Below are 21,809 nucleotides of genomic sequence, written 5' to 3'. Positions count from 1 at the left end.
TCTCAAACTGGAATTTGCTTGAGCATCGGAGGATCCTTGTCTTTTTAAAGGGTCCCAGAATTACTCAGGCCCGAGACGCAGGTGGAAGCCTGAGAGAAGGCGAGTGGGACTGGAGCTGGCGCGAGGGCCCTGGGGCCCCTGCGGGCGCGCTCACCAGTGGTGAGGGACGTGCGGGCTCCGGGAAGGCCCAGGTGGGAGGGGCGAGAGCCGGGGTGGGAACCTTTTCTCTGCCAAGGGCCTCGTGGATATTTATAACATCATTCGTGGGCCATGCAAAATCATCAGCTTAAAAACTAGCCTGCTCTATTTGGTCCAACATTTAACTCACTCACCCCTAATGCCTGGGCAGGGCCGGACCGAATGATTTCACAGCCTTATACGGCCCGTGGGCCGGACGTTCCCCACCCCTGGGCTAGAGGTTTGGGACCAGAGAGGAGAGTCCCCGGAGCATTAACGGCTGTGGCTGGGCAGAGTGAGGCGGCCCCGAGGCCTGCACCCGGGGACTGGGGGCCCTGAGTGGGCACAGGGAGAGGCCGGGCAGCAGGCACCTCCAAGCTCCCAGCAGACCCGTCGTCAGTGGGGTCTCTGTCTTCCTCCCCCCCTGCCCCTCTGAAGCTCGGGGTGCAGGGATTCAGGGGTCAGGCCAGGCCTGGGCTCTGAGAAGTCCTCTCGCTGTCCTGGCTGCCAGAGGCACCTGTAACGCACGCTGCCCTGTCTTTGCTGCAAAGCCCTGTGACATCCCTCTCTGTCCCCCGGGAGGGCCGGGAACCCGTCCAGGCGGGGAGCTTACGGTCCAGCGAGTGTGGCAGCCTCCCCGAGGGCGGAGAAAGGCATGTCCGATCAGACTTTCCACCCGCTTCGAGGAGAAGTCAGGCTTCCTGGAGGGGACCTGATCCGGCTGGCTTTCTGCCAGCGTTTCCTGCCCGTCCTCCCTCCTCCCCTCCACCCGCCTCTGCTCAGTCTTCTTAGATGCACCCCCAGCCCCAACCCCGTGGAAGTAACGGTGTTCTGTGCTGGTGGACTTGGGATTGGAAGACCTCGGGGCTTTGCTACTTGGGGTGCCCGGACGGACGGAAGACTAGATGCTGGGAGAGCACCAGCTCCCGGGAGGCGGGGCAGGCGGGCGGGGCATCTGCCCGGCCTGCGGGTGACGTCGCCCTCCAGGTTGAAAAGCGGGGTTTGGGCCGCCAGTGACAGCCTTGTTGAAGAGTACAGATGCTTTCTGCTGCTCGTAATCCACTTCTTGCAAATACGAGTGCTCTGGAAAAAAGATTTATTTTAATAACGTTTCAGTGTTGTTCCGTAGTCAGCGTTGTTTTATGACTCCACATCCTCGCCAGAAAGCACATTTTAAGAGTTTCAATTCAAAATTAAATATGACCTCAGTGTTTTAAAACACAGCTACATTAACTGTCCATTTAATCGTTGCTTAGGATTTTTTTGGCCACTAACATACAGTCCGTGTACTTGTCTGATATTAAACGCAGTGTTTGCAGCTACGCTCACCGGCTGGCGCGTTCCAGCTGGGCCGTGCGCGGGCCTTCGGCGGGGCCGCGCCGCCGAGAGTCGCTCCCGGTGACGCCGCGGTGTTGTCTCACACCCCACGCCTTGCTTTTCTTGAAAAACGCCATCGTGTTTGATAATAGGGAGTATCTATTATTTATTTAGAACTGTACAAACCAATTTACAAGACAGGTAATTTAGTGGCAGGATTATTTATTAATGAGCCCCGTACACAAGTTAATGGGGTCAGTCCTCATGTATTACATGCCTTTAAAAGAAAAGAGGCAGTGTCTTCAGAAAATCGTTATTATTTTAACATTGAAATCAGGATCTATTCCCTTGCTAAGACGAAAAGTAATTTTTTTTTTCTGGATCGCATCTTAGCGAAGCCGTCTCGAAGCTGTGCAGAGAGCAACGTCGTAAAGTACCTTAGGGGGCGGGGACGTTTCCGCCCTGTACCACAATGTTCCTTCTCACTGTGTGGGCGCAAAGAAGGTAGAACGTTCCGGAATGAAGATGGCAAGTGAGAAGCTGCTCGGCACGGGAGACGGCGTGACTGTGGGAAGGGCCGGGGAGAGGCGGGTGTTCCTGGCTCAGGTGGGCCCAGGCCCCCCTGCCCCGAGCTTGGCATCTGGCATGTTCTGCCCCTTCGCTCAGCGCACAGCCCAGAACTTCCCTGGGCACCGAGGGGGCTTCCTTCTCGTGGTCTCCAGTGTCCGTCAGAAGCAGCGCCCGCAGGAGTCCGGTGGTGCCCTCCACGGGTCACAGGTGGCGGTTGAGGGGTGCTCCCCACCGAGACCTCCCCCCTCCTCTACGAAGCACCCAGGCCCCCCTTGGAAGGCAGGGGAACCTGAAGGAAAGAGGAGGGCACCAGGGGAGGCCCCGGGTGAATCTGTGTGTAGCCTCTGGATTCCACAGACTTAGCCCAGTCAGAGCAGGAGGGTCAGGCTCACGCATTGCTGTTTGTTTGGGGTTTCTTCTTCTGTTTCCGCTCATGTACCAGGAGTCGGATTAGACAGCAGGAAGGAAAGCCGCCAAGTCCTCGTCTGCACGTCGGAAGGCCTTCCAGGCTTTGCCCGAGGGCCCTATCCGAGGCCCGGGATTGGATGACGCCCCTTCCCAGACCTCAGAAACCCCCCTGACGCGGCCTCGGCTGCAAAACCTGGAGAGGCTGAGAAACGTTGCTTTCCCTGTTTAGAAAACCTTTGTGGGCGTTCTTCCCCCGGGGAACGGTTTTCAGCAAATTATTCATTGGAAAACTGAAATCTGAAATACAGGTGTTTCCACTGTGCAGCTGTGGGCACTGTTACCCCCAGCGCCTCTCGTCTGCTCCTTCCCTCTGCAGGCACCGGGCACCCTGCCGTGCCACACAGGACCCGGGGCTGGCTCTCGGGTTCAGGGCCAGCTCGGTGACATTGCGGGCTCTCCATTCAGTTACCAGAGCAGCCCTCGTGGGAGCCCATCCACCTGACTTCCTGATGGAGCCCAGGCCCGCACCTGCCTTAGCACGGGGCCCGCCCTGCGGGTTGACCACGACACCTAAACCGAGCTCTGTCCTCCAGCATGCCAGGCTCGGCTGCCAGAGGGTGGAGGATGGGGAAGAGGATGGGCCCTGGGCCGTTCTAAGACCTAGCGCTCCCTCTTGTGTAAAGAAACCCTGGGCTGTGTGGACTGGTGACGGAGGCATTGAAACAGAAGCATGGCCGCCCAGGAAGGGTGTGGAGCAGTGATGCCCAGTGGACCACTCTCTGCGAGCCTAAAATCCCTAGAGTGGGGGCACCTCATCTCTCTTTCTGGAAGCTTCTAGAATGTAACAGAGCTCACATTCCATTGTCTTTGTAGAATAAGGCAGTGGTCCGAGATTGTAGTCTTGAGTATTATGGGGAAGTTTACCCAAGTCACCTAAACATAGAAGAGAATAGATCCAAATGCTATACTGCATATATGCTATCACAAATAGAGCGTGTGCCCTGGCGGGTAGCTCAGTCGATTGTAGGATCATCCCATACACCGCAAAGGTTGTGGGTTCGATCCAAGGTTGTAGCACTTACGAGAGAAAACTGATCTACGTTTGTCTTTCACATAGATCTCTCCCTCCTTGCCTCTCTCACTCCTTCCCTCCCTCCCTCTCTCTAAATATCAAAAGAGCCCATGCAGTGTAGCTCCATGGTTGAACATCAACCTGTGAACCAGGAGGTCATGGTTCAATTCCCAGTCAGGGCACATGCCCTGGTTGCAGACTCCATCCCCTGTAAGGGGGTGTGCAGGAAGCAGCCGATTAATGATTCTCTCTCATCATTGATGTTTCTATCTCTCACTCCCTCTCTCTTCCTCTCTAAAATCAATAAAAATATATATTTTTTTAAAAATCAATAGAACCATATCCTCAGGTGAGGATTAAAAAAAGAAAGACTAGGTCATGTGGCCGTATGCACTTCTCATGAGAAGGGGTGACCACTTGTTTCCATTTAAAAAAAGATGAGCAAGAGTCTTCTGTTCCATGGAGATGGGCTGGAGAGGAAGGCCTTGGGACTCAGACTTCTGTGCAGATCCTGTGCCGCCCTGAGCATTGGGTTAAGTTGTTATTCTATAACCTCTGGCCTCTGCTACAACTTAGACATAATAATACCTCCCTCAAGGGTTGTTGGGAGGAATGAATATAGAACATATTTTCAATTATAAGGCTGGCACACGCTGGGCACTCAATAAATGGCAGCTATGAAATTTTATACAAGGTTTACGTCAAGTTGTTTCCATGTAGTTGATCCTCGGTGTTACTCACTGGACCTCACCTTTCCAAAGTGCCATGGAGGGGTGACAGACTTTCTCTCAACGGGGACTTGGTGGTCAGTTGCCTTGACTGTGGCTGAGGTTGGCTGTGTTATAGAGAGTCAGGATGGTAAATTGGGAGGTAGGAAACCAACCATCTTTTACCCACCTTAACTGCATGCCCTGGGATTTTCCCATTCTGGTGCTCCTTACTTTTCTCTTACCACTTGTTCATTGTAGAAAGCAAAGCCCCTCTCTCTGATGTTTCAGTCCTTCTATGTCCCTAAAATCATGTCCCAGAGCAGGCCCTTGTTTAAAACCCATGTCCTCTTCTCCTTGGGTGTCCTTGCAAAATTTGAATGGCACAGGGAAATTGGTAGCGTGTAATGACCTTCTGCATGATCATCCTGCCTTTGCGGCACAGACATTGATTTTCCTGATCTTGGCATGTGAAGGAAAGGGTCTGTCCCTCTCTGTCCCCCCACCCCCACCCCACGCCTGCAGTAGCACACACCCTCAGCAGCACGGAGCAAGGCCGCACAGAGGCTCCGAGGGCATTAGAAGGGGCAGCTGCGGACTGTGGAGGAGGGTGCTCAGAGCAGGTGGCTGCCACGTTGGACCATGTGCATTATAGAGTTCGCCTGAAAGACAGTCGTGGTTGACCAGATGCCCCATTTGAAATCCCCACCCACTATGAGATATCTGTAATTCTTATTTTGAACGAATGTGTCCCTTCTTTTCTGGGAGTGGGGAAGAGAATTATTGGATCATACCAAGTTACCTAACCCCAGAGATCCTGGGACGGGGGGTGGGGGGTACCCTTGGGGGAATACACATAATTTGATGAGAGTGATGGAATGATTCCTTGAAAGTTCTATTTCTACAGCTATTTTTCAAGAAGTGAGCTAATTATTGACAGAACTGTAATAAATCGACGTAAGCAGCAATTTGATTAGGACTTCTTATTCCTGATTTATGTTTGCTCCTTCTTTAAACTACTCATTCCTAATGTCCGAGCATGTTATTTATAAGAAGCTAAATTGCGCCAGGAAAGAGGAATGTGCCTCTCACGCATGTGGGAGACGTTGAAACGCTGCTTTGTTCGCGCCTTCAGTGGAGAAGAGCAACGGCAGCGTGGACATGAGGCTGTTTGAACTCTTTATTTGCCGCATTTACAATATTAATAACTGCATTTCTACAAGTTGTCACATCGAGTAAAAGATCTTCATTCCGGGCTGTCTTTGGGGGCCGAGCTGAGACTGGATGCATGCATTTAATAAATTGTAGTCTCAAGTAGTCATTTTTGTAAATAATTAGTTTCAGTGAAAGAATAAGTTAGCATATTGCATGCATCTAATGTTGCAAATGTACACACAGCAAACTTTGCTATTAATCAACAGTCAGGCACCGCAAGTGGGGTCTCATACATAATGAATTGTGCTTAAGCCTCATGGGTTTCTTGATAGAAAAATAAAAGAAAACACAAGTGTAGTAAGCTTTTGAATAAAATTTAACTAGATTGCCCTGCATCCTGTAATTGTTTTGCAGTCATTAGGGACTTGATAATTCATCTATAGTTTTGGGGTGTTTTTATCTTCATCTGTCAAATAGTGGAGATTTTTAATGATATGTTAAAGTGTTGCTAAAATACAGTTTTTCTTTTCATAATTTGAACACTTAAGGGAGAAAGTAAATAGGCTTTTTTTTAAGGCATTCTAGCCTGCCAAGTATACTGTTTCAATTGTCTTTTAAAAATGTTTTATTATTGCTGATGTATTTTTAAGAATCAATTATTTTAAAAAAGAAAAAATACACAGTTCTTATCACATGTACCTGCTATGGGGAGGAGTTGGAAATTTACATAAAAATGTCTCTTGTGTTTTTGATGGGAGTTTTAAAATACTACCGTAAATTCCTCCGTGGGCTTGTGGAGGTTCTGACATTAATTTGAGGCCCAAATAGGAAGGTCTTAGGATGTCCATTAAAAACTGACTTCCAATTTAAGCAGCCTATCTCCGACCGCCCAGAAAGGGGGTAGTGGGGCCCAGTTGGAGTTTACACCGCCTCTTGCTCCCCCTGTCGTCGACGTTGGCACCTGGACCATCAGTGGCCGTGGTGTTCGCGTGCCTCTGGTGGGGGAGCTGCCTGGCTCCCCGGGGAGACGTGGCCGTGGGGTTTAAGCGAGCGTGGGCCTCGGGGACCCTCATGGCCGGAATTTCAGAGCTGAGGGGTGGGGAGGCCGAAGGGCCTCCTCTGTGATCCGCGTGGTCGTCAGCGGCTCCCAGAGACCGTCACACCGCAGCTCTCTCAGGGACGAGCCGGGCGAGGTTGGAGGAGAGGGCAGGGCAGAGAATAAATTTCATTTTATTGTAGAAATGGAAATTTGTGTCATGGCTTTAAAAATCCCGTTTTATGTGTGTGTTTAATGTCATTCGTTTTAAATGTAGTATCATAAATCCTGGCTTCAGAATCAAAGCTGCTTAATTACATTTCACCCATGAATAGTAATCTAATGCCAATAGAGAAAGAGTTAAAAAGGAGAGCCACGGAGTAGAGCAGAGGTTGAGGTCTTTAGCACAAGCATAAAAAATCAATTTCAGATGAATTTCACTACTATAAAAATTCTTCCAATGTCCTTTTAAGGGTGGGAAACGCTAGGAAACCCGGCTCACATTTCAGTTCCCTGAGCAGCAGCGGGCGCGGCCACCGGTGTGGGCATTGTCGTGGGGTGCCCGAGCGTACCCTGTGTCACGGGGGTGTCTGAGTCAGGAGACGCGAGTCTGGAAGCAAAGAAGGAGGCCGGTGGGTACGGAACCCCGCCTCTCGGATGAAGACGCCCGTCTCCCATAGCGATCGCCCCCTCGCCGAGGAACCCCGATTCTGTGCGTGACGGACAGCAGGCCCCACAGCCCTGAAGACCACCCGAGGCCTATGAGGCCCCCCTTTACGGTTATCCTTGACCGGCACCCCAGCCCCATCTGGGTTCTGCAGGAGGGGCCAGTCCCAGGTGGTCATGGGAGGTTTTGAGGGGACCCCTGGCCCTCTCCTGCCTCCTACCTCCCTGTGCTGGGCAGTGAGAGCAGGTTGAAGACAGACAGCCTGCAGAGCACAGCTCCCCGCCAACCCCCCCCACCCCCCGCCTCCGGTGGGGCTCCAGGAAGCGCCTCTGCACCTGCATTTCGGGGGCTTTTTTGCCGTCCCACCGAAGACTCAGCAGCTGTGGCGTCTGAACAGGAGATGAGAGCACCTGCCCGCCAGGCCTGGAGAGCCCAGGATGCATGCCGTGTGTCCGGGCCTGGTGGTGGGAAAGCCAGTCGCCTGCGGGACTGGGCCTCGTCGTCTTGCTCCGGCGGAGCTCATGCCCGGAAACCAGCGCCTGCCGAGAGGTCGGCTCCGTGGGGGCGGCTGCAGGTCCCACAGACAGAATCAGCACCAACTGGACCCAACAAGCCCCCTGGAGGGAGCCTAAGAACATGGCTTTAAACTTAAGGAGATAAAAGGGAGACTCACAACCGCAATAAGCAAGAAGAGTTGGAAAAGGAACCATAGGAAACCCGCGCATGGAAGTCGGGGCCTGTAACTGAAATCACAGACCCGGAAGGACCTGCGCACAGACACCGTCAAGCGTGAGCCTCGGCAGCCGGAGAGCAGCCGGGGAGGAAATGCCCCTGAAGAGCGCGAGGCGGCTGGAGACACGGAGCGTGCTGTTCTGTGGGTGGCGGGCAGGCGAGAGGGTCTGGAAAAGGCTTTGGGTAACGAGCACTGGTGACCCGACAGATGACCGTAGAGGCAAACACACACCCGTTCGTCCGCAGAGGGCCTGGCACACCGGCCCTCGAGTTGCTTCTGTGCTGTCGTCATTGCTCCGTCACAGCTTGCTTCTGGCTCGGCACTAGTGTTCAGAGCCCCAAACGGAAGTGCCGTGCCCTGGGACCCCCCCTCTTCCTAGTAACCACCCCTTGTTTTCAAAGATGTCATGTCTCTCAAAGCGGAAGGTGGACACGTGGGTGAGAAAACTCCCCAGGTCTCGGCCTCGCCCTCCTCCAGCGCCTCTGCCTTCCTCGCGCCTGAGTCGTGGGTGCTCGTGGCGCAGCTAGCCTTGACCCCTTCGGGGCAGCAGTGTTTTCTGCTTGCTCTTCAGCTGTGTGGAGCGGGGCCTGGAGCTTGATTAATCTCCTGTTATCACTTTTGCAGCCCCACCGAGGCCCCCGCCCCGCCTGAGCCGCCCGGCAGGCCCGAGGAGACGGTGAAGCCCCTGATGGAGTGCGCGGCCTGGCTGCACGCCTACTTCCAGGAGCCCACGGCCCTCCAGGGGCTCCCCGTGCCTGCGCTCCACCACCCCGTCTTCCTGCAAGGTCAGTACCTCCGCCGCCACGGTGCTCCCGTCGGGGGGCGGCCACGGTAGCTGTCACTTACGTCACAGCCCGTTTTATCGACCGGACCAACTCCTCGCTCGTCCGTCCTCTGCCCGGGCAGCACGCGGCCAGGCTGGTAGGACAGAGTGCGCGGGCCCCGCCGCTTCCCGGCGGCTCTGTTAGTTTTGGCACGTGGTCCCGTCGTTCTTGGCAGAGGCAGTGAAAAGGATGCATGCAGGCCGACTCTGGGCTCTCGCGGGCGGAAAGGCTTAAGCAGGAATACATCTGAGCGGCAGTAAACTTCTCAATGAGCTCATTGTGAACTTGAACTATCTGCTGGCCAACGGCACAGAAAACGAGGCTCGTAGGTGGATACGCGGCCACTGCCATCGACCCAGTGGCTGACACTTAGCATCAGCCTGGGTCGCAGCAGAGTCTTGTTGGACGAGTTCTCACCTTCACTTCTCGAACTTGCCGGAGGTAGATGTTACACTTTCAAGGGCTGCGCCGAGAGCGCGTCGCCTCAGTGGAGTGTGCCAGAGGCACATACAGCCTGTGATAATCCCAAAACGTTTTCCCAGGCGTGCCTTTGTGAGCTCTTGTTTGGATTCTTACTTACGGCAGCTAAGGCATTCTAGACACATACCGCACACAGGTTTATTTTGCATAGAGATTTTTATAGTCGTTTTGATATAAGTGAGCATTTATACAGATGTATACGTGCGAAGGCATACAGCCGTGTGCTTAAGGAATCACCCTGAGATTTCAGGTAGGGTAAATTTAAAGCAGTCTTGAACTTGAAAATGGAATGTACCAAATAAGTTTAATGGCATTCTAATTGCTACTATGATTTTCAGCGAAAACGAACTTGAAAACGGAGCAGTGTTTACAGGGAGGCGGGTGGCGAAACCCCTGAAAGGCTGAGCTGACACGTGAGTTGACTAGCAGTCACCAGAGAAGACCTTGAACGTTCTTGCACACAATGAACTAGACTGGCAAGTTCTGAGAAGAGGTGCCTGGCAGCCCGGGTCGTCTGGAAGGTCTCTGTCTTGGGGGCTCCAGAGATTCTCACGGGGGGTCTAGGATGTGCAGCTGGACGGCGCTCTGCACGTGTCCAGAACCGGCCTTTGTCCACAGGGCCCCGTGCTCACCCTCCCTGCTTGGGCCCCTCCCCCAGCACCATGAGGCCCGGGCTGACTGCGGGGTGGGTGACGGTACTGGGGCCAGGCTGTGCGAGCTGAGGGACTCAGAGATGCCGTTGGGAATCTGGGAGCCATGACCTCTTCTCTCCGCTGCTGGGAAAGAACCGTCCAACTGGCTTTCCTTCTGGCAAATAGGAAGCAGACATTGAAGGTTTCGAAATTGTCAGAAGAAAACACTGACAAAACCAGGGCAGCCGTTCCGTGCCGTCTAGGGGGGTGGGGAGCAGCAGGCCTGTCTGGTCCTGGAGGCCTGTCTTCAGCTCTTGAAGCGGGGGACCAGCCGCTCTTCCCCTGCGTGCCCGGCCCTGGGCCCGCACCAGGCCAGGCCGTCTCCTCGGCCAGCAGGTCGTGGTGATGGGAGGGCTGGTGACCAGGGCCAGCTGGGGAGCAGCCGTGGGGATAAGGAGGAAGGTCCCAGTTACCCCGTAGCCCGTCCCACTCCCCGTGAGACAAGCCCTGCAGTGCTGACTGGCACTTCTGAGTGGGCGGGGTCCCCTCCAGCTGGTTTGGTAGGTGGGGGCAGCACCCGCCTGCCCACAGTTAGGGGCTGCGGGCCCAGGGTGTCCCCCGCTGCTCAGTCACTCCCGGGCAGGGGCCAAGTGTGGGATGTTACGGTTTGAGGAGGGAGGTGGCCAGCACAGAGCTCATTGGCACCAGCCCAGCTGTGCCACCCCCCTGTGTGTCCAGCCATAGTGGGCTCTGCTCTCCCTGCCATGGGTCTAGGAGCCAGCGGCGTCAGAGGGAGAGGGCAGGCCCCTCCCAGGGAGGTCTTGGGCAGCCTCCGAGCTCTGGAGCGGTGATTAACACAGAGAAATGAGCCTTCTATGCAAACGGGCGGGCGGGGGGGGGGGGGGGGCCGGGGGGCGCGTTTTAAATGGGGAATAAGTGTCCTTGGCTAGTCCTGCCTCCTGTGCATGTTGATTTTTGAGTATGTTGAGCATACATCTGTGTGTCATTGCTTCATCATGTTCTGGCTTCTGAGAGTAGACCAGGTCTGCCTGTTTCCACTTGTCACCGACGCTTTCTTCTTGAAGCCCTGGAGGTACCGCTCGTGACCTCTGCCCCGGGCCCTCCGCCGTTTGCCCCTCGGGCCACCACGTGGCCTGTCCCGCTGCCCACTGGCCCCTCGGGCGCGTGGCCAGACTGCCTGTCCTTGCAGGATCCTCTGCGAGGTGAGCGCACTGTGAACCGTTGGCTCCGTTTTGAAGGAGCCACAAAAATGCGTGCGAGGGGGAACCACATGAGCTTGCCGTCCGCCAGGTTAACACATCAGACGCTGGAAATGTCAGGTGGGTCAGCTTCTCTGAGAGAAATCCCCAAGTTAGAGGAGCAGCCAGGTAGCTCTCGAGGGCTCTCTCTCAGGGAGCCGATGGCTGCCTCATCCTGGGCCAGGATGGGGGTCTCTCAGGGGCAGGGAGCCAGGAGCGCAGGGCCGCGCTGTGAAGGAATTCACGTGAACAGTGAGCTGTGGAGTACGCTGAGCTTCCTCTGAGATGGTGGTCTTAGAGGTAGAGCATTTTCTTTAAAAAAAAAAAAAAGGGTGTTTTCTTTTCGTGTTTTGGGGGTTTTGGTTTTTGCTAAGCTGGCTTATTCAAGTGCGGACAGAATCGTTTTTCTGTGACCGAGAGCTCACAGCCTCGTGGCACGACAATGCGTATCGGGGAGGTCAAGTCCTCCCTAGAAACCTCTCTCAAAGGTCAGTCCTGTTTATTTTGAATTCATTTTTCTCCAAGAAACCGTTCTTTAATGAAGCCATTATTCTTGAAATAAACCTTTGCTTAATGTTTCTTTCATAATGAAATATCATTTAAACTTACTTTCTGTTAACACTCCCTAACTTCTCTGTTCACTCATAAATAAGTTCACCTTCTTAGTGTAATATGCATCTGACGGGACCTTGGAGGTCGGTGGAGGAAGCAGCTGGAGTCACGGGTAGCGCCGGCCCAGCGCGCTGTCTCGCCGTGAAGTCCAGGAGCGCAGCCTGCAGACCGGCAGGGCCGGCTTCCCGTTGGGAACGTGCACAGAAGCTTCTTTTTGTTCGTAGCCCTCTGCCCACGGAGACCCTCCCGCTTACAGGCCGCCGGTGGCCAGGAAGACGGGCGGGCAGGCTGCCAACCCCGGCCTTTCTGCTTCCCCTGCCAGCCCGAGGTGGGTGCCTCCCCGCGAGGGCCCGGCCCTGTGCCGGGGACACCCCCTCCCGGTGGCCCAGCGGGATGCTGGGCCCTCAACCGGTCCTCCCAGTGCCATCGTGCACGTGATGGTTTCCAACAGATGAGGTCTGAGTTTTCTTTTTAAAGTGACGGCAATGTTCCCTTTTAAATGAAATATTTAACACTTTAATAATTCCTTCGTCACAGCTATTAGCTTGTAGCTATGAAATCGGTGGCATGACAGTAGTAAAACCTGCGTTTTTAAACCTGCTGGCTTCAGCCTCCAGCACCGAGCCTCGGAAGGATTCTCGGGCTCGTGGGGCTCTGAGAACCCCTTTCCCCAGGGCCTCTCCCCAAATTCCCGCCGGAGACTTCAGGAGAGGCCCCGTCAGGGGGCTCAGCTACCCTCCAGGTGTCCTGGGGGGGTCCCAGAGCCCAGGGCCTTCCAGGGGAGGCTGTCAGTCCTGGGAGACGGGGACTGCGCGGGGAAGGGAGCCACCTTACCTCCGTCCTCGCCAGGAGAGCCCTTAAGTCTAGAAGCCCAGCCCGGGTGCCGCGCAGGGCAGGCCTCCAGCCCCGACACCCCCAGCCGCCGGCCAGCTCCTCTGGCCCTGGCTGTCCCTCACGTCCCGGCAGCAGCCAGCCAGGCCGGGGCTCCCAGGCGCGGGGCCCCCTTCGGTGCTGCTCACGGTGCTTCCTGAGCCTCGGATCCAGCGAGTTCGTCTTCAGAGGGTCTTGGGGGGACGGAGGGTTTTCTCTTGAGTCTCCCCTGTGGCGCCACAGCAGGAGGCAGCGCCGTGCTTCCAGGCTGTGTGTGCTGAAGTTTTCCCCTGATTTTAAAGACGGTCACCAGCTTACACAGAAGAGCAGCCCGAACAGGAGATGCACTGACCGCTTCGGGGCAGGCCATCACCAGTGCCCCGTCTCCAGTGCGGACATGCGGATTGTTGGCTTTGCTGCGATGTCACTGGTGGGGCCGGAAGGGGTGGGGCTGCCCGGGCGGGATGAGAGCCAGCCAAGGACACTGCTCTTAAGTCCCTGGGGGGGGGGGGGGGGGGAGGCAGCTGCTGGAACGCCTCTTTCAGCCCTGGAGCTGCCGCGTGCCTTTTCGGGGGCGGCAAACGTGGGAACCTGGATCCAGGGCCTCAGGGGCTGGGGCTGGGGCTGGGCCAGGTCAGACCAGAGAGACCAGGCCCAGAGCCCGAGAGCGGGTGTGGCCGCGAAGTCCAGGTGCCGGGACGGTCAGGTGTCTGGAATCAGAGCGGGGCCAGCAGCAGGAGCAGCCCGGCGCCTGCGTCATGGACAGAAAAACCCGCCTGTTCCCAAGGTTAGAACCACGAGAGAGAGGACAAGTGGGATGTGTGAGAGCGAATGGAGGGCAGAAATCGCTGTAGAGGCAGCCCGGGAGGCGACGGAGGTGAGAGCACAGTCTTCTTCACCGAGGACATTCCGGGCTGAACCATCTAGGAATCCCTCCCCCGTGGGGGTGGGAGACCCGCCCCAGCGGTCCCTCCTCCCTGTCAGAGCCCTTCGGAGAGGAGGCTGCTTTCTGCAGAGGCTCCAGCAGTGGACGCTGCCCTGTCCCAGAGGAGAGGCCCCCGTGGGCTCGCCCGCCACCTCTCCGGCGGCCTGGTCCCTGGCACATCGGACTGTCGCTTCCAGCGCTTCAGCGGATCAGAAGTGCTAGGTGACCAGGACTGCGTCTGGGTTGAGGGTTTCGCTGGGTGGGGGCGCCCAGCCTGAGCCGAGAGGACGTGGCTTCCGCAGGTGGCTGTTCTGCAGGGTCCCTGCAGGGCGCTGGCTCTTGTTGGCGGCCGCTGTCCTGGTTGGTCCTGACTCCGGGGACGTGGGGCCGGCCACGCCAGCTCAGAAACACTCGCTGCACTGGCCGCTCTCCCTTCCGCTTGACCGGTGGCCGCACTCTGGCGTGTGAGTGAATTCCATGGGCCAAAGGCCTGAGGTTCGGATTGTGTCTTAGTTCATCGTTTCCCATTTGACCGTGCCGTTTCCCGCCGGGCGACGGTCGTTAGCGCCTGCTTATGCTTCATACTGCACAGCCTCGCCTCGGATGAGGAGAGAGCTTTTAAAGTTTCAACTGTGGTTCATGCAGGCAAATAGATGGTTCAAGTTAGTCTCGTTTTTCAGCTCCTTTACCTAAGGGTATGAGGGGGTGCGTATCAGAATGTTCTAGGAAGCTTGTCCATAACATTATACCTATACTTCTCACTCCTTCCAAGACACATTAAAATATTAGGATAGGCAAATATACATATATGTATGTGTGTACATATGCATAGGCCCTATTTTGAGAATTATTGCTCTAAAGGAATTTATTAAAATGGATCCAGCTCGTACGAGTGCGATTGCTGTGTGTTTCACCCTATGCTGAGTTCATTGTCCTTGACAGTGATTTTGTTTGAGATGCATCGCTGTGTTTGCTCTGTTGTTAACTTAAGTTCTAGGTCACGTGTGCATGTCGGCCTGGTCGGGAGCTTGGGTCGTCGCCGGGTGAGAAGGCAGAGTACCCAGTATGGGGGTTGTGTTCTCGATTTGGGAAAAATGAGCGAGAGGGCCTGCACGTCCACACCTCTGCTGTCAGGTATGCAGTCAGCTCAGGAGTCTTGCCAGGTGCGGCCAGGGTCACCACGGGCGAGTGTCAGCAAAGCCAGCCAGCAGCTGCAGGAGGTGTCCAGGACATTGGTCCACACTGTGTGTTCCTGTTGGGACAGCTGGCAGAGGAGGCTCTGGGTTCTTCTGTAGACCGTGAGCCATGGCAGGGCCAGCAGAGGGGACGAGGTGCTCCAGGTTCTGGGTTCGACCCCTTCTCACAGATCGAGCGTGGATCCCGCCCGGGGATCGCTGGCCTGGCTTTGGGATAGTCACATGATCCCCTCTGTGGCCTCACACTTCCACTGGAGAGCAGTCCTTTAAAATGGCCCCCTCCTGAAGGAGAACGTGGTTGATGGGTCCGGCTCCCGAGATGCTGGTCGGGGCAGAACAGAGCCTGCTGGACCCCAAGAACATCCCTGGTCCCTGTGCGGCAAGCCCCTGGGTAATCGGGGAAGCCTAGTGACCTGAAAGTCCCATCCTAGATCTCAGGGGGTCAGATCCTACGTTCCCCGAGGTTTCCACGAATCAAGTGAAAAGTGAACTTCACTCAAGGTCGCCGCGGTCCCACTGCGTAACTTAACCAAGCTCGAAGGGTAGCCACAAAGACGGAGCGTCAGCCGCTTTCAGACCTTGTTGGATAAAATGGGGTGTCTGTTGCTGATAATCAGTACTTATAATTGAAATGATTACGAGGGCTGCTTTTATGGGAAAATATTCACGTTAAATACAACTGTTACCACTAGCACAGTAATTACACAGCAAACGGGTGAAGGTTCCTATTAAAAATAAAAGTCAGCCCGCTCACATTATGCATTTACCACAGTCATCTGCCGCGTCTGCCTCCTGGTCTCGGGTTATTTCACCTCCAGGGAGCAGGGGCCGTTTCTGCCCAGTAGGAAATGGAATTCGCATTGTCACTTCAACCATTTTTCACTGGAAGTGGGCTTTGGAAAATAGGTATTTTCTATCAGGTCTGTATTTTAAAGTAAAAACAGACTTTTTCACTTAAATGTGCTTTTAAAATTTTTATTCCCACTGTAGTCATTAGACCTGCACTGCTTGCTTCTGAAGCAAATGTCTGATATTTTTGTTGTCATGGAGTGCTGTATACTCACCGTTCATGGGCACTGTTCATGTATTTTGCTATCATTCTGGCAATAATAAATAGAATTCTCTCTGTGACCTAGGTTTATAGAGAAAATATTTTAGTAAAAATTTCATGGAATTGCACTCCAAGTTATCAATATGTTAAATGTGTGACTATTTCTATAAAATTCATGGCAATAAAGCTGTGAAACTCTTTGTAGGAGCCAAAAGCGTAAAAACTATTACTTAATTTAAATGCTTTATCACACGATCTTTACCCTTATATTCAAAGGGACTCGGAATGTAAGATTTACAGGCACACGCCCCGTTAAAGGTCATGTTTCACATGCTGGGATGGAGACGTCAGACTCGTACCTGGAGGAGGGGTGAGGCTGGGGCGTGGGTGCAGCTGCTGTGACTACGTGGGTCGAGTCCACAGGCCAGAGGCTCAGCCCGCTGGGGCACCGGGTGGTGTCTCAGTGCCAACAACACTCTTCTAAACCAGCACATGGAAGCGTGAAGTAGGGGGAAGGGAAGTCTTTTTCACCCTTGAATCCATCACTCTGTCACTTAAGTTTACATCTGCTTTTGTGCTGCCTCCCGAATACTAGAGTAGTACTGATCGTATTTTGGGAAATGGTATTTCTGGTGAGCGCTGCCCCTCAGCAAGCATGAATCTACCCAGTGTCTCCGTTACTACGACAGCTACTTTCTTTTTCTTTTCTTGAGCACTGCTGATCCTTGTGACACAAAATGCATCCTGTGTACAGAGGAGGACCGTTCCTGGCCTGGGTGGGTGCGCATTGTCTGCTTCTTTAAAAGACGCACATCCCTGCCCGGCTGGGCTGCGCCAGCGCCCGCGCCCAGCACAGTTCTCACCCGGCGAGGGAGCTGAGACACCGGCTCGTTGCTTGGCTGAGACACACACTTCTCATAGGAAATTTGCATCCCTTTCTCTTTCTAGAATAAGATATGCAAGAACCAACATAAATGGCATAGCCTCCCCCCCCCTTTCTTCCCGGGGATGGGGCCTTTGATGTTCAAGAGGAGCTCATATTAAAGGCGGCCCGAGCAGGCTGCAGAGACGGCGCCTGTTTATGGCAAATGTAAAACGGCACAAATCTAGCTGAATATGACGGTATCATTAGTTTGTGAGTCGCATCCTTGAAAATAACTGTGGAGGAGCCAAATCAGTTTAAAGGAAGATAACAAAATGGTTTAAGCTACTTAGGTTGAATGCCAATTATATTTTAATATTCAACTGAGCATATTTTACTCAGAAAAAAGGCCACATTGACGCATGCATAACTCACGGCGCGTCGGCCAGCTGTGCCGCTCTCCTCTCCGAGTCACTTTGTGCATTTTAGCAGCATGGTAATTTAGTGGAGAACTACCTGAGTGATGGCATTTTCAATGAGCAGGTAATCTACAGAGAATTTTTATATGGTTATGAGTTCTGTGCTTCAGCCCAGCAACACAAAAATACATCAAGACCAATTACGGTATCAACTTTCAGTGCGGTACCCTCGCCACGCAAGTGCATGTATTTCTGCCCCAGGCATTTCAAATTGCATCTAATTTGAAATCTTTGGGGTTTTAATTAAATTTCAGAATATATGGAATTCTTCATTAGTACCTGCTCTGAATAGCAGATGATCCTTCTCTCCGTCTCTCGTTAAAGAAGTAGGCTGTGGTTAGTAGCTTGTTCCGAGCCTGATCATTTGTGGGGTCTGGGTATTGGAACAGAAATAGTGAAATGCAAAATAATATCAAAAAGATTATTAGTCCGGGGAGAGTCTCTTGATTTGTATTTTAATGGAATTTTACATTTCTCTTAATGATTTGCAAATTGTCCTCTGATTATAAGATGCATTAAGCTTTTCATTTTAATGGCAAAGACACAGCCATTAGCAGAATCTTTTTTTTTTTCCTGTCTTCTTTTTAGAGTGCTTCCCTGCAGCAGATAAATATTGAAACCATTAACACCTTTTGATGTCCATCACAGCCTGCATCCTGGCGCCACGCGCCGTTCACAGTCCGCCGTGGTTTCGCCGTGTTAGCACCTGGCTGGGGGTCCCTGACTCTTTTCTTCCCTGGCTGTGTTTTGTTTTCTAGAATATAGGATTCATTTTTTAATGTGTGTGTTGTTTTTTTAATTGATTTGAGAGAGAGAGAGGAAAGGAGAGGGAGAGAGAAACATCTAATGGCTGCCTCCTGTACACACCCCAACCTGGGATCGAGCCCGCAACCAAGGCATGTGCCCTGACTGGTCATCCAACTGGCAACCCTTCAGGGCATGGGACCGTGTCCAAACAACTGAGCCACACCGGCCAGGGCCAGGACTCATTTTTAAGTTTCGTTGGGTGGTCTTGTTCATTTGTGTTAAAACCGATGCATTTAAATGTTATTCGTGGCCCCATTTGTATTAATCAGAGCGTCGGTGTGAGGGCTGGCAGCGTTCACAGCTCCTGCCTCAGTCTGGTCGGCAGAGCTGGAGGCAGGGCCCGGCAGTGTGCCTGCGGAGAATTCGGGTAAGTCTCACCTCGCACGCTGGATGCTCCCGTGTACATCCGTGCGCGGTGACAGGCCACCGAGCTCACTGCGTTAGCCCGCTGACCAAGGCTGACCACAGCTCGGCGCCAAGGGCAGGGGCACTTGCCTTTGCTCTGACCTCGGTTTCAGGCCAGGGCTTCTCGTCCCCTGCAAAGTGTGTGATCTGCATGACTGGAGCCACGAGGCTGGCTCATCTGTCTGCTCCTTCTGCTGGAGGTGCTCAGGGAGCTGGCATCTGACCTGTGGTTTGGTGGGCAGCTCCGTGCAGCTCGGCAGCCTGTGCCAGTGTGTGGCCGGGGAACGGCGGCCGCCTCCCAGGTGAGCCAGGTGAGCCCGCCCCCCCGCCCCTGGCCGCAGGTTTTCAAGGGCAGATCCTCACTCCGCGCCAAAACAGCCACCTGAGTGTTTCTAAGCAGCTGTGGTTCTCAGGAGGGACCTGGACCCAGCCCCGTGCTGCGAGGCTTTCAGGGGAGGAGGCGAGGCTTGCTCCGTGCTGCCCTGGGACCTTCCCCAGCAGGTGTCATCTTTGGAGATGTCTGGGGGTTCGTCCACGTGCCACACCGGCATGCCGTCACCAGGAGGGACACTGCCTTTGTGTAGGGAGCCTGGGGAACGGTCCGTGAAAGCTGTTGTGCTTCGTGTGGGAGCCAGCGCCCTCTCTGCCTGCCTGCGGCTGGGGAGCACTCAGCCTTTGTCTCAGTCAGCGCGGCTGCCGCGGTAACAAGCAGCCCAGCCCGGCGGCTCCCGCAGCAGCGGTTCCCTCTCAGCTGGAGGCTGAGCCCAGGACCAAGTCCGTTCCCTGAGCGCTCCGGCTCGGGCTGGAGATGGACACCTCGCACATGGCCGTCCCTCTGCACAGGCCCCCCGGGTCGTCCTCCTCTCCTCCTCTCACAGGGACACCAGTCAGCCTGGAGCGGGGCCACCCCAACAGTCCCAACCCAGTCACCTCTTTACAGTTCCTATCACTTCTGAGCTGCTGCGGGTTACGACTTCAGCATTTGAATTTGGGGGGACACAGTTCAGCCCAGAGCAGCCTTCCGAGGCCTCTGAGTCCCCATCTGTGACGTGGGGACAGTGGTGACGATGTCAGCACGAGGGTGAGCCGAGGCCACCGAACACCCAGGCCTAGGAGGGGCTGCCACCTTCACCCCGGGGAGCGTTGTCCCCCAAGTCCCCGCGGCGGCGAGTGGCCCCGGCGCCGGCTCTGCCTTCAGCTCAGTGCGGACTCGGCCCTTCTTCTCAAGTGCTGCCCCTGGCATCCAGCAGCAGGCACCGAGGACGCGGTCCCGGGCGGCCCGGGGCAGGGCTGGCACGCCCGCTGCTGCAGCCACAGCCCTGCAGGGAGAGCGCTCCGCGGGTGGTTTCTCACGGAAACTAAGGACCGGAGCCAAGTAGCCTTGTCATTGGAACAAAGATCTTTCTACCTGTCGCTTCTCTGCCCGCTTCCTGTCAAGTTCTAGGCCACAGTAACGGCCGCGTGAAAGGTCTTCTGGGACACGAAGGTCTAAGCACGGGCCGCGTAGACAGGCCGCTCAGAACCATAGCAGGGGGTGAGCATGTTCGGGGGGGTGTCTGGGGAGAGCCCCCTGGAGCCAGGGGGGAGGCGGGGCCAACCCCGCGTAGCCTCCCGGGCCCACGGCGGCCCTCCCTCTTCCCGAGTGTGCTCCGCAGCACGCTGCCTGCTCTCGCCTTTGCTCCCATGTGGCCGGCTCTGGGAGGCCTTCTCCCGTGGGCTGTGCCCACAGTGTGGACAGCGCGAACTCTAGTGGCAGCGCCCGGGCCGGGAGGGGAGTGCAGGCGATGGGTACCTGCTCTCGGGGCACGGGGCTGCAGGAGACGCGTCCGTGGCCTTGACCGCTGTGGGGGTCTTGTGACGCGTAGCCGTGGCTTTTCGAGCACGAGGGACGCACGTTACTGCCTGCGCCCTGACCGCTTCAGCCGCCCTGGCTCCTAAGCATGTCCTTGCTGTGCAGACTAGACACCTAGGGGTGGGGGTGACAGGCCAGCCAGGGCTCCGCCCCTGGGCGCGCGTGGAAAGGCGTGCCTTGTGTTTCCTAGTCGGGTCCTGGCATCACTGCTTTTGTCACTTCTTCATTCTACAAGGAGGGGTGGCAGGCGCACCTCGGGATGAGGGTGGTTTGAACGGTCGTTCTTGGTGGTGAGGGAGGCCCCGAGGGACGCACAGAACCTCCGGCCGAGGAGCTGGTGGAAGCGGCCTCACTCCGCCTCCCGGCTGCTGCCTCTCCAGGGCCCCGGGGTCCTGCGGGCCGGGGCTCCCCGAGACTTCCCCGACGAATACCCAAGGGCAGGTGGCCTCTGGGCTTGAGTCCCCCGCGTCCCTCCCCTGCCCACCCCCCCCCACCCCCCGTGCTGCTAGGACGGGCATTTCCGGGGTCCCACACATTGCAGTGCCCTTCGCCGGGCCACCTCCCTGAGTCTCAGCCGAGGTCACCTCTGCACCCCTGCCCCTCCCTGCAGAAGCACCCGGGGGGCGGGGTGCCCACGGCTGCCCCTGTCTGTGCTTCTGCCCTGGTCCCTGCGAGGAGGGAAGGGAACTGACCCACCCGCCTGGCTGGGTAGCCCCCCGGCCCACCGTGTCCCTCCCTACTCCGTGCTTGTCCGGTGGGTGCCCCGGCCGGGCGCCCCTCCCTCTGCGTCCCCCTGCCGAGGGCACACGTGGGGCCTGTCCTGTGGGGCCGCCTTCGCTGGAATGGGTGAGAACCAGAGTCGCTGCACACGGGGAGCCGGATTCCGCTCAGAACCCACCGCCACTCCCTCTGCATTCCCCCGCTGCCTGCGGCAGAGGCTCCGTGTGGCTGCTGAGATTGATCCCCAAAGAGCCCCTGGTTCCTCTGCAGAGAAATTGAAGCTCGCCAGCCTCCTTCCGCCTGTCCCCTGACAGCTCTGTCAGGAGCGACGTGGCTGCTGCGCGGCACGGCCCGTCCGACCGGGGAGGCGTTCACCAGGACAGGAGGGCTGAGCTCCTGGTAGTGGGTCCTCAGAAGTTCCCTAACATTACGGACCGGACCTCGGCTCTCAGACAAGCCAGAGCCGCACGGGCGGGGCTAGGTCCGCGCCCCTGGCCCGTTAGATTCCTGTTTTCCCAGAAATCAAGTCAATAGGGTGGACCAGAGCGTCCTTCCCCGGGCCGGCCTGGGGGCGCGCTGGCCAGGGTGAGGAACAGGCTTCTTTTCAGACACAGGAGCCGAGAGAATCCAGGCACAGCTTCTCTCCTCCTCCTGGGTGCCGGTGAGGGCTCGCCAGGAGGCTTCTGGAAGGTTGTGTCGGAATGCATGGGAGTTCCCGACCGGTCAGGAGAGGGGCAGTGTCTGCACGCGGGGACTGCTGGCATGTTAGCACACGTCTGACGACCTGGCGTATTTAGCATGATCTGCTCTGAAACCACTAGCAAGGGGTCCCCTCTCTGCCGTGTGACCAGAGCCGCCAGGAACGGCTGGCTGGACGCGTGACGTCACCTTGCTGTGGCTGACTCTGGCGGGATGGAGGCGCAGTGTGTCGCAGGCGTGGGTAACACTGTCATTTTAAGTACGACCTTCTCCCTTTTTTGGCGTTTGGATCAC

At 55.8% G+C, this 21,809-nt stretch overlaps 1 protein-coding gene across 1 annotated transcript in view; it reads left to right on the top strand.

The window, feature by feature from the left end:
- Positions 1 to 21,809, top strand: part of MGMT (O-6-methylguanine-DNA methyltransferase) — a 158,530-nt gene that overhangs the window by 121,653 nt on the left and 15,068 nt on the right. The window contains exon 3 of the mRNA XM_079793032.1: positions 8,467 to 8,627. Coding sequence (XP_079649158.1) covers positions 8,467 to 8,627 — 161 coding nt within the window. The remainder of the gene's footprint in view (positions 1 to 8,466; positions 8,628 to 21,809) is intronic.

The sequence above is a fragment of the Cnephaeus nilssonii genome (assembly GCF_951640355.1).
Source record: "Cnephaeus nilssonii genome assembly, chromosome: 16".
Taxonomy (NCBI): domain Eukaryota; kingdom Metazoa; phylum Chordata; class Mammalia; order Chiroptera; family Vespertilionidae; genus Cnephaeus; species Cnephaeus nilssonii.
The sequence above is the reverse complement of the archived record's forward strand: the minus strand, read 5'-3'. Positions and strand labels throughout refer to the sequence as shown.